Raw genomic sequence first — 12,157 nt, forward strand, 5'->3', positions numbered from 1 at the left:
AAATCGACACTGTTCATTCAGCTTTGAGATTCGTGCAAAACAATCATTGAAATATAAATCAAATATATATATATATATATATTTCATTGCAGTATATCTACAAACAAAGAATGAGAGCTATAATTACAAAATTATTTCTCCATTGGAAAAATACAAACCATGGTTTCAGATAAAAAGGTTAAAAAGAGAACAGAATGACAATTTTACAGCAGAAAAATGAAGCTCATCTCATCTTTGGCTCATTTGCTTGTGAGTTGGCACAAGACATGCCTGATTTCAACCTTCTTTTGTTCTGAGGAAGAGTTAGAGATACTGGTGGAGTTGGAATGCCCATGTATGCAAGCCTTGGTGAGAGATGAACCTTTGAGCTCGGTCGCGGTGAGGGAATCGGTATCTTGTTTGTTTTCGGTGAAAACACGACTCTCGGTGACAAGTTAACTTGTTCAAGTGCCTTGAATTGGAGGTCTGCAGGGTAGTCTCTGACACAACCAATGCGAGGACCTGCACCAGTAGACCATTTGCATGACAAGCGTCGACTGAAGTCAAATGCAGGAGGTGTCTCTTCCTTGATTGTGTTTTCAAGTTCATCTTGAGTTGGTTTAGTGATCTCCTTGGAAGTGATTAATTCAATTGTCATTGTTTCTTTTGTGTTCTTTGCCATCTCGATCAATGGTTTTTGTCCTTCTTATTTGATGAGGGTTCTACATCGTCATCTACTGAACATCTCTGAAAGAATGAGAGTTTTTTGTTATAGTATCAGCCGAAACTTTAGTATTTATTTTTCTTTTTGAACAGCAATGTACCTTCACATTGGCAAGGTCGACTTGATTGTCCTGAAGGAAGCTAATGAAGATCTTGAAGTTCTCTTCGGTCGGGAGGTAATGTCCGCTGTATGGCCATATTGCCTGCAGGAAAGATGGATGAGACGATTACTGAATATATACTCTCTATATTTATAGATCATACCTTTAGAACTCCATTTTCAGCAACCAATCGCCCGGCCGCAGTTGTAGCTCCTCCGGCCAGAAAACTCGAGTGTTGAAATGTACCCTTTTTCTTCTGTTTATATACACAAAGGCAAATAAAAATAGAATTAATGGCCGGTTTCTAAAAACATCTGAGAAGGCGAGGGTATGTTTGATTGGCACCTGCCCGACGTAAAATGTCCTGGTAGTGCTGAGAACAAATATCCATTTGGACCCTTTGTTGGTGCTTACAAGTGTGCCGCTTTGTTTATACCTAAGCTTCCCACACTCCACCACAACTTCATATGCTTCTCGTTCTTTCTGCAGAAATAAATCAGAAATCCATAAGAAATAATCAATTCAAAAACTGACAACATGAACTTAGATTCACATACTGGACCGAGATATTTGATGCATTGTTGATGAAGCATGCTTCTTGAGCATTTCTCATGGTTTATTTCTCTGCCATCTCCCACATCCAACCTTCAAATACATCGAGAATACGAATGATCAAGACAACCAAATTCACTAAATCAAATGAAAGGCGAATGGAAGATACAACTAAGGCATAACCCCCTACCAGTAAAAGAACGGTTCAGTACTCTCACTCTCGAACCAGACCTCATAATATAGGTGCAAATTGTGCCCGTATCGGTGGCGTGGGTCAATCTGCACAAGCATGAGATACGTTGAACATATTAGCATGACCGAAGCCAAGATAACTGGTGAATGGTGTACAATTTCAACAATTCACAATGAACATTCTCCTATAAAACTCAGGAATAAAATAAGTATACATACAGCTTCAAGCCAGTGTTGCAATGCTAGTTTCCGAGCCTTTTCATCCTTGGATAAACCCTTGCCCACCTAAAAACGGTCAATTGAACTTAAGAATTAATGATTTTGGCAAAATCGGAAGCATTAGCTGATAGATAGGATAATTACCTTGGCTGCTCGCGTCCGTGCTCTCGACCAGCGTGAAATCGCAGTCTCTGGTTTTTCAATATTGAAAAATGATATCGAGCTCAACTTGAGAGATGCAAAATCCAATGCCTTCCACCTGTGATCATCAACAAACACATGATGATGATGGTAATAATACATTTCGATTTCAAAAACTTCACTATTAAGATCACAAAGACTTGAGACTCAAACCATAGTTCCTCCACCACAACCGCGCAATCTGCAAGGTTTCTTCGTGTCCGGTAACTCTTATAGACCTTCTGCAGTTTCACAGCGGCCGCATCTAGCTCACTTAAAGGCTTCGGAGATGAAAAATCTGTGACGTGGATTGGGGAATTGATTTTGAGCACAAAGTTATTTCTTTGGATCTTAATTGAAAGTGGTTCTGTCCTGCTATCATTTTTCACTTTGTCTTTGCATGAAAGTGGACGTTCAAGTTCGGCTTCCCAGTTCTTGAAGCTCAATGATTTCTCAAGGACTCCACCATGACCATCAGAGACCAACTTATTCCTTGAATCACCATGTTTGGAACTACTCAAGGATCTCAATGTCATCTTGTTTTCAATTCTCTCACCAAATCAGCTTCGATTCCACACTTAGATATCAACAATCTCAGCTCCAATCAATTCAATCCATACCTAGCAATTTGGAAGTCATGATATGATCTAATTGGAACAATGTATTGCATGACTGAACAATCAATTACAAGCAAGAAAGAACAACAATGAGAGAAAACCTAGATGAAGAAAACAATAATAAGGAGGAAAAGGATAGATCAGGCACCTTCTCAATGGTCAAAGGCTGTCCTTGTTTTCCTGGATGATGACCTTTGAATTATTCAAACCACCATGAATCCTTGATCAAGTTCTAATCTTTCTTTTATAGAATGAATTAAAGGGTGGTCAGCAGATCTTGTTCTGGATTTTGGTTTCTGATTTCATAAACTATGTCCTCTGTTTGTTCACAACCACTCATGCTGTACTTACTATTTTTCACCCTTTTCTCAACCTTTTTTAAGGCTTTGCTGAATCTCATGGTTTTGGTTGGATGACAGAGATAGTGGTCAAGACACAAGAATATATATTTAATGCTTCATAATATTTTTTATTATCATAAAAGAAATACAGACATATGAAATCCTATATATTTCATCCCAAAATTTACTCACAAGATAACATGGCGCAATGAATGGGAGTCATAATGGAGAACAAATATATAACCAAGTTGATTAAATTGAACATTGTACTGAATTACAGGGTTTAGAATGAAACTAACAAATAAAACTAAAAATGGAAGGCCCAAAATTTAGTACAAAGGACAAACATCGAGGACACGATGATCACCTCTCTGCTCTGCTTCATGTTACTGCATGTTTGCGATGATTTTTGTGATCAATCCAATCTACATGAGAGAATACTTCAAAAAAAACCAACTGATCTTCAGCTTTTACCATCACTGCTTGCTGCCACAATAAAATTGCAGAATAACAGATTAAGAAACAACAAAAGCATATGTAACAAGCATGAAAATTTATGAGCTTTAATATTTCCCGAGATTAAAATTTTCAATCTCAAACACAGAAAAATAGAGTAAAAAACATTCAGAATATTCAGAGTATACAACAAGCATGATTTTCTTCCTGCTTTTGCAGAATTGAAATACAGAATAGGAGTAATACATAGCCAAAATAGATTTCCATAGATATAATCCACAAAGTTTTACATGGTCTATGATCCATAACATCCGATATTAAACTTTTAATATCAAGATTTTACTAGGATTATACTATGCAAACAAGAACGAAGACATTTTGAAAATCCACCTCAGTCCTTTGAATGCTGCTTATGATCATCCTTCTTGTGATGGATAGTTCCCACAAGTGCCTCAATCTCTTCCTTGGCTCTCTCAAAAATACCAGGACCTTTAACTTTGTCGACAGGAGTATCCTCATCAATGTCATTGCTCGTTCCGTGAGTTTCCTTATCATGTTTCTTGCTCTTATGCACCATTGCTTCAATCTCCTCTTTCGCTCTTTCAAATATATTAGGAGCTTTCACATCTTTTTCTAGAAATTTGATCAGAATGCAGGCAAATACCATGAGATTCTTTCAGGCCAAAAACATTGTGAAATGAATGCTAAATGCTTCTCAGCTTGGGAGAAGAAAAGATTGAATCTTTATCAATTAAACACAAATTCCCATTGATAAATCATGGAACTGACTAACTGAGCAGGTAAAACAATTATTGGTTTTAAATTAAAAAAAAAAAAAAAAATCATCTTTACCTACCAACTCAATCAATAGATTCAAATAGACCATGGAAATGTTTAGGCGAAGGAAAAACTGAAACTTTATCAATTATACAGCAATGTTCCATGGAATCACAATAAAATTGGAGAACTTTGATGAGATTTAAATAGAAAAAAAAAATGGCGTTTAATTACTCAATAAATGGATTTAAAAAGCAAAGCAAAGGAACAAGATGATCACCATCCAAATGTTTGATAGCTTAGCTTGAAGATCATCAAAGGAAACAACATGGAAAACAAGAAAACAGAACAAATTTTTCAGAGAAACCTGAATGAGATCCTTCTTCCATTGATGAGCCTGAGACGAGTGTGGATGGATTGCCTGAGAACTAGGGCTTCTTTTTGGTGAATGATTCTTTTATCTCTTACAATAAATAAATAAAAATAAACTTTTTTAAAAAGAATAAAAAAAAAGGTTCTTTTTGCCTGCATATCTGACAAAAAATTAAAAAAAAATCACTTTATATTTTTATAAAAAATAATATTTAATTATATATCCCTTGTTCTAATAATTAATTAAAAAAATCACTTTATATTGGTCATCTTCTCTTCATATATATATATATATATATAAGGACAAGTCTCATCAAGGACTTGTAGATGTATAGAGTTAATCTCTCTATATATATGTGTCGATTTTAACTTGCTGAGATGAGATTCAAACCTCTCTCGTCACCCAAACACTATACAAAAAATTAAATATTAATAGACCAAAAAATTGTTGGCTCTTTTTTTCATTCATTTTTTAAAAAATAAAAACAAAATAAAGATGTTATATATTTTTATAAAATATGAAATTTAATTTTTAGCCATAAAAATATATAAATAAATAAATATTTTTTTATGGAGATATATAGGCATTTGAGTTTTTACAAGAATATATAAACAGTTATTCAGTTTTCCATGAGAAAGCAAGCAATTTCTCATATATATATATATATATATATAAGCCTTAATTTAAAGAAAAATAAATAAATAAGAAATAATGAAATAAAGCAGAAGGAAACTGAAATAATGTTGAAGAAGATGAGTAAGTTGAAGTGTCAAAGTCAAGAGGTTGGAGAAGAAACAAAATGACAAAGAATTGATATAGAAAAATATGAATAGAATCTCTAGTTCGTTAAGGAGTCTTTAGCCTTGTTTTTCCATGATTTAATGGTTTTGCATGCATGGCTACATTTACACGTTATGAGTTGATTGGACTTTATGAGTTTCATGTTGTCATCAATCATCATGCACATGCATATGAGTGTAGCTAAATGGCAAACATATACCAAAAGCCATAAAATACCACATACCATTGAGCATTTTGATTTCATAGATTAAGTTAGTGTGGAGTAGGAGATGGCCTTTTCTTTGTAGGGCATTTTGCTACATGAAGATAAGAAAATTATAGTTTTAGTAAGTTATATAGCACGGAGTTTTTGCGTGCATGCAAATATTTATTTATTTATTTTTATTTTTATTTTTATTTTAAAATTAAGTATTGTCTAAATGGTTGCTTTTATGGTATGCGAAGGTTGCTCGTAGGGTGGCTCAAATATAACGCCACTACAATGATAGCTTTAGAGCTTGTTTGGATCAGCTTTCGAAAAACCAAGAAGTAATTTTTTATAAATTAAACACTTTTGGGTTCAAAAAATGTTATTTGTATTCGTTTTTTTGCAAAAACAGAAATTGTAAAAAAAATAGAAAAACAGTTTTTTTTTTTTTCAAAAGCTAGTCATGAGCAGCTTCTGAAAAAGATTGTTTTTTAATTTATTTTTATAGAAAAGCTAATACAAACACAAAATATAAAAAAATGCTTAACTTACTCTGGAAAAACACTTTTACCAGAAGCACTTCTACTAAACTTAAAAAAAAAATACTTTTTTGAGAAACAAACCCAAACAAGACCTTAGGCCTTCCCAAATTTAGAGGTCTAATTGTGAATTTTAAAGCTTTATTTATTTTTAATTTAAGTGTTAATTTTTTTAATTTAATGTCTAATTAATTCCATATTTTTCTCTTAACTATTTTTTTTTCCTTCTATATATTAGTCTATTTCAAAAGTAGTATATTTTTCCCACACAACTAATCTTATGTTCATTTTTTTAATTATAAATTAAAAGTTTGTTTTAATTTATTTTTCATTGTTAATTGCTTTTTGTCATTATTTTTAAGTTCTTAATTGTAAAGTTAAAATATGCATGTTTATCATAAGTGATCATAATAAGTCATGTTATCTTGCAAAAACAGTAACAAATAAACATCTCATTTAGTTTTTATTAAATACATTAGAGGCCATGTTCTAAAATTTACGCAAAAGTAAAGTCTAGTTCAATTAGTCAAATATGATCTATACATTGATTAAAATAATTAATTAGTCCAATTAACAAAACTTAAATGTAATGTTGCAATGTACATTGGGTCCTTTGGAGGAGGATGATTTTTTTTTTCCCCAGAGTTGAATGGCAGAGGGACTTATTAAATTGATTTGGTTTTTAAAAAATTTTTTAGATATACATATGATAAAACTTTATTCGGTCTACATGTAATATTTGGTAAAATTAATAAATCTCTATCACTAAAAAAGAGTCAAAGCATCATGGCTGCTCCTCTTTACCATGTAAATTAATTAAATCTTAACAACACTGATTTATATAGTTGCTCAAAATCTTAACAACTAATCACACTAGATATGTTCCTTTAATGAAAATTAAATCTATATATCTATATATCCACAATATTGTCACCTCTCATATCAATTAAGAAAAATTATTATTATTTAAAATAATCTGGTTGGGAGAATGGGCCCACCAATAGACATGGATCACAAAACGACAAGATTGCGTCCAAGTCACTTCTCTGCCTCGAGATCTGATTGTACGTACGTCAGTTTCTCTTTTGCCTATAAAACCCTCTAAATTCCTGAAATTAGTTTTTCTTTTGTTTTCCTTTTATTTTTTTAAACATAATTTAATGAGTTATCTCATGTATATGTATAAGCATTCGATCATTCAAAGAAAAAGATTTAATAAAAGGCAAAATATTAATATTTTGAATATACTGTCACATGCCCACAATTAAGTTTGGACCCACATTAGCTATGTATTGGGTGATTTTTATGTTTTTGGACAAATCTTTCATTAAGTCGATATTTTCAGTTGCAGACCTAACATCCTGACAAAATACATGGGAACCTAGTTTACATAAGTGAATAATATTTTGTAATTTAAATAAAAAAAAGCATGAAATTTTAGTTATTGATATACATGAGATGCTTTTGCTTAAATTTATATAAACCCTAGCTAGTTAATTATTCCAACCACTAGTACTACCATAACTTTTCAGTATTGTATATATAGAAGCATAAAAATTTCTAAAAAAGCTCAAAACCCTAAACAAGGGTACATAAACAAGTTGGCAAGCTTCTCTCCTTTACACATATGAGTCATCATGGTACAACCATCCACATTAAATTCAGCACCAGAGTACCAACTCAGAGCACAACTGCTCCTGTTTCTCTCTCTGTCTCTCTATGCAGTGAGGTTTCAGACTTAGCAGATCAGAGAGATAAGGTCAAGTTTTAGGGTTAGGGTTTCCTTGATCTTCACCTTCTGTTTCTCTTTTGTACTTATGCCTAACATTTCCCACTTCTTCCAACTTTTTGGAAGTTGTGTTGGCTTGTATACCCTAGGGTTTCTCCAAGACAAGAAAAACAAGTCAGTACTGTTTCAAACTAAGGAAGAAGGAGATGGGTCATCACTCATGCTGCAACAAACAAAAGGTCAGAAGAGGTCTCTGGTCACCTGAAGAGGATGAAAAGCTTGTTAAGTATATCTCCACCTATGGTCATGGCTGCTGGAGTTCTGTTCCTAGACTAGCAGGTATATATATATATATATACTAACACTATAGCATGTCATGTGCATGCAAGCCTTTCTTCTTACCATAAAACTAAAACCCTAATCTTTCTTGCAGGGCTTCAAAGATGTGGCAAAAGCTGCAGGTTAAGATGGATCAATTACCTCAGACCTGACTTGAAACGTGGTAGCTTCTCTCACCAAGAAGAGTCTCTCATCATTGAACTCCATAGAATCCTAGGCAACAGGTATATATTCATATATGTTTATATATATATATATATGTAAGTGTCTATATATATATATAGTTATGTGTATATATATATATATATATTTGCAGATGGGCACAGATAGCTAAACATCTGCCAGGAAGAACAGACAATGAAGTGAAGAACTTCTGGAACTCAACTATAAAGAAGAAGCTCATGTCTCATGCAGTGGATGGACTCAATACAATGATCACTACTTCACCTAATGAGGACTTGTCACAACTAGTTAACACATATCCATCTGGTCACTTTTACTTTTCACCCTCTGATCACCACCTTTTCATCCCAACAAGTTCTTGTCCTTTGGATCATCAACTCATGAATCAGTACTACAACCACAATTACTCTTCTTCAGTGATCTTTGATATAAACTCATCAGTTTCTTTGCAGTTTCAAGAAGATAAACAATTGCCTCCACTGGTTGCAGACATTCAAGACCATCATGCAAGTGCTTTACAGTCTCTGTCAGTGTTGCAAGAAATGGGACCTAGTGTTAGGACTTACCCTAATCCTACAGACTACCTGGATGTGCTCATTGGCTCATCTTCTTTAGCATCAGCATCTTGTGGCAGTAACCTTGCTATGAACCCTTACATGCAGCCATTTTGGGCACCTTGATGTGTATTAATTTCTTGGATTAAATGAGAAATTAATTTTATTAGTTTAGGGTTAATATATATATATATGAATGTTGGAATAAGGATGTCACATGGAGATACCTTAAATTTGCTACTTGTATAGGGTCACTAGAGCAATGAATGTGAGTGTATATGCACCTCCAATATTAGTGAAGTTGCTTAATAATGCTACTGCTGATAGCTTCTGCATGACATGCTTGTTGTGCCCATATTTGTTCATATAACTCTCTTTATCTTTGTTACTTAAAGGTGCAACTGCTTGAGGTGTGTATGACATGCACTGCAGTCACTATATTTGTTATATAATATAAAAATATGTATATATATATATATATGTGTTGATTGGCCCATACCAATTGTTGATTGGCCCATGCCAATTATGTTCTTCATCAACATGGAAGGGCAAGGATGTCATTTCTCCTTCTTTAGAATGATCGAGTGGTAGGTGAAGAGAGTTAGTGGGGAATATTTTATTATTTGGGGGTAGGGTGCCACCCTACCCCCATCATTATGAGCCCTTGGATCAAAATGATCCTACACTTTGGTTTGTTTGGTGAAGGGCTATATAAACCCCCATGACATTTGTTAAGACACACAAGTGAGAGTGAGGAAGTTAGAGAGAGAGAAGAAGGGTGAGAAGTGTGAGAAAAATAGTTTGAGAGTTAGTCTATTCTCCTAGTATAAGAGAGGATACTGGTTTTCTCCTTATTATTAGAGAGAGTTTGTAGCTTCTGAAATTTTCCCACTTAGTGAATTTCTTCTATCCTTGCCTGGTGGTTTTACCCTAATTATTTAGGGGTTTTTCCACGTAATATCTTTTGTGTCTTTTTATTTTTCAAAGATTATTCTTATTTATTTTGTCATGTGATCGCTATATCCAGGTCCTACATTTCACAACAAGTGGTACTAGAGCCAGACTTAGGGTGTGTATATATATCTACTTATCGTATGCTCGTGGTCGCCACTAATAGTGGATCCTCCACATCGGAAAAATAAGTTAGATTATTATTCACCCTTTGTAGGAACCCAGTTCTCGCCTTTGAAGCGCTTTGTGATAGAAGCGATGGCGATAAGTATGATATTGAAAAAAATTCAACGGGAGTAATTTCACCGTGGAAGCCGAAAATGAAGGCAATCTCGAGGAAGGACAATCGCTTTGGCGGCCATCACCGAAAGGCCGGTCGAGGTCAAAGATGACAAGTGGAATGAGATGGACGGGAACGCCATTGCCAATCTTCATCCGGCACTTGGCGATGGGGGTTCTATCAAGCATAGCGGGAGAAGAAGACGGCAAAGGAGATCCGGGATCACCTCACTAAGTTATGACGAGGCCAAATCACTCCACAACAAGATTTTCCTTAAGAGGAAACTCTATACTTTGCGTATGGCGGAATCTACTTCAAACGACAGAGCACATGAACACACCGAACACTCTATTCTCCCAACTCACATCATCGGGGACATACTGATAGAGTCAAGTGAACGTCTGCGAAATTCTACTTCAAAGTTTACCGGATTCATATGATCAACTCGTCATCAACTTAACAAACAATGCCTCCACGGACGATCCCTAGTATTTGATAACATTCAGCAAATGGGCTTTGCTCGGAGGAAGAGAGTCACGCAAGAACAAGGAAGACAAGTTAGCAAGTTCACAACAAGCGGAGGCCTCGACGGTGACGAGAGGAAGATCAACGAGCGTGGATCCGAGTGGGGAGCTACAATCATGGTAGATCAAAAATCAAGGAGTAAGAAGACTTTCAAGTGTTACCACCGTGCAAGAAAGGTCACTTGAAAAAGGATTGTTGGAGTCTAAATAAAAAGGGATTCCAATCCTCGAGGAAATGTTAGCAAACACTTGAGATGATGGAGTAGCCATGGTGTGTGAAGCGATATCTACATCAAGTAAAAGATTTCGTCGATGTATGGCTTCTTGATTCAACAGCCACTTTTCATATGACCTCCCGAATAGAATGGTTCCATCACTATGAACCTATCTCTAGGGGATCTGTGTACAGCTGTAATGATCAAGCCTTGGAGATCGTTGGCATTGGCACCATCAAACCCGAAGATGTATGATGGCACGATTCGGACTATAAAAAGAAGTCCGATATGTGGAGGGCCTCAAGAAGAATTTGTTGTCTATAGGACAACTTGATGATCTTGGTTGCAAAATTGAAGTCCAGAACAAGATCATGAAGGTAATTCGAGGAGCGCTTGTATGTATGAAGGGGGAAAAAATAGCTGCTAATCTATACATGATGATGGGAGAAACTTTGCAAGAAGGAGAAGCTTCAGTTGCTACAAGTGATCCAAGTGAAAGATGCACAATGACATGGCACAGAAAACTTGGACACATGTCAGAGCAAGGAATGAAGATTCTTGCAGAAAGGAATCTACTTCATGGTCTCACAAAGGTAACATTACCCTTTTGTGAGCATTGTATTGTGAGCAAGCAGCATCGACTGAAGTTCAACACATCTAATTCTAGAAGCAAAGCAATTCTAGAATTGGTACACTCTGATGTGTGGCAAGCACCAGTTACATCTCTGGGAGGAGCAAATTACTTTGTATCATTTATTGATGACTATTCCAGGAGATGTTGGGTGTACCCTATCAAGAGGAAGGCTGATGTGTTTTAATTCAAGTCTTCAGATTTTACAAAGCGCGGGTGGAACTTGAATCGGAGAAAAAGATCAAGTGCTTGAGGGACCCGATAATGGAGGAGAATACAGCGCAAAAGAATTTGATGAATTCCGTAAACAAGAAGGCATTAAAAAGGCGCTCACTCAGAGATACACTCCTCAACAAAAATGGAGTGGTAGGCGGATGAAACAGGACTCGTTGGAAAGAACAAGAGCCATGATGGGGAGCTGCAAGCTTAGACAAGAAGTTCTGGGCAGAAGCAGTCAGCACCGCCTGTTATGTGGTGAATCGGGCTCCATCAGCGCAATTGAGTTGAAGACACCGAGTGGAGATGTGGATCTGTAAGCCGATTGATTATTCAAACCTTCATATATTTGGAAGTCCCGTGTATGTAATGTACAATACCCAGGAAAACTACAAAGTCGGATCCAAAATCCGGAAAAATGTATGTTTCTAGGATATGCTCGATGGTGTTAAGGGGTATCGCGATGTGGGATCCCACCGCCCTACAAGGTTATGAATC

The 12,157-nt window shown here is 35.5% G+C and overlaps 3 protein-coding genes across 4 annotated transcripts; 1 reads left to right on the forward strand and 2 right to left on the reverse strand.

Moving 5' to 3' along the window:
• Window positions 1-111: 111 nt before the first annotated feature.
• On the reverse strand, window positions 112-3,069 carry LOC120251095 (IQ domain-containing protein IQM1-like). Its single transcript, XM_039259634.1, is given in 11 exon segments — window positions 112-679; window positions 682-726; window positions 804-905; window positions 967-1,059; window positions 1,149-1,286; window positions 1,361-1,448; window positions 1,546-1,634; window positions 1,767-1,832; window positions 1,911-2,025; window positions 2,121-2,566; window positions 2,712-3,069. Coding segments are annotated over 10 exon segments (1,554 nt in total). The 5' UTR covers window positions 2,483-2,566; window positions 2,712-3,069; the 3' UTR covers window positions 112-223.
• A 71-nt stretch (window positions 3,070-3,140) lies between these two features.
• On the reverse strand, window positions 3,141-4,611 carry LOC120251097. 2 transcript variants are annotated; one of them, XM_039259639.1, is made up of 3 exons: window positions 4,505-4,611; window positions 3,751-3,993; window positions 3,141-3,383 (listed from the first exon to the last, which is right to left on the reverse strand). In XM_039259639.1, exons 1-2 carry the CDS (start codon window positions 4,524-4,526, stop codon window positions 3,752-3,754), a joined length of 264 nt encoding a protein of 87 aa, XP_039115573.1. In that variant the 5' UTR covers window positions 4,527-4,611; the 3' UTR covers window positions 3,141-3,383; window position 3,751. The 2 variants fall into 2 exon arrangements, with proteins under 2 accessions (XP_039115573.1, XP_039115572.1); XM_039259638.1 differs by having other exon boundaries at window positions 3,141-3,390.
• A 3,116-nt stretch (window positions 4,612-7,727) lies between these two features.
• LOC120251767 (transcription factor MYB61-like) lies at window positions 7,728-9,170 on the forward strand. The gene is made up of 3 exons (XM_039260411.1): window positions 7,728-8,105; window positions 8,200-8,329; window positions 8,422-9,170. Exons 1-3 carry the CDS (start codon window positions 7,973-7,975, stop codon window positions 8,966-8,968), a joined length of 810 nt encoding a protein of 269 aa, XP_039116345.1. The 5' UTR covers window positions 7,728-7,972; the 3' UTR covers window positions 8,969-9,170.
• The last annotated feature ends 2,987 nt before the right edge of the window (window positions 9,171-12,157 follow it).

The sequence above is a fragment of the Dioscorea cayenensis genome, chromosome 20 (assembly GCF_009730915.1).
Source record: "Dioscorea cayenensis subsp. rotundata cultivar TDr96_F1 chromosome 20, TDr96_F1_v2_PseudoChromosome.rev07_lg8_w22 25.fasta, whole genome shotgun sequence".
NCBI lineage: Eukaryota > Viridiplantae > Streptophyta > Magnoliopsida > Dioscoreales > Dioscoreaceae > Dioscorea > Dioscorea cayenensis.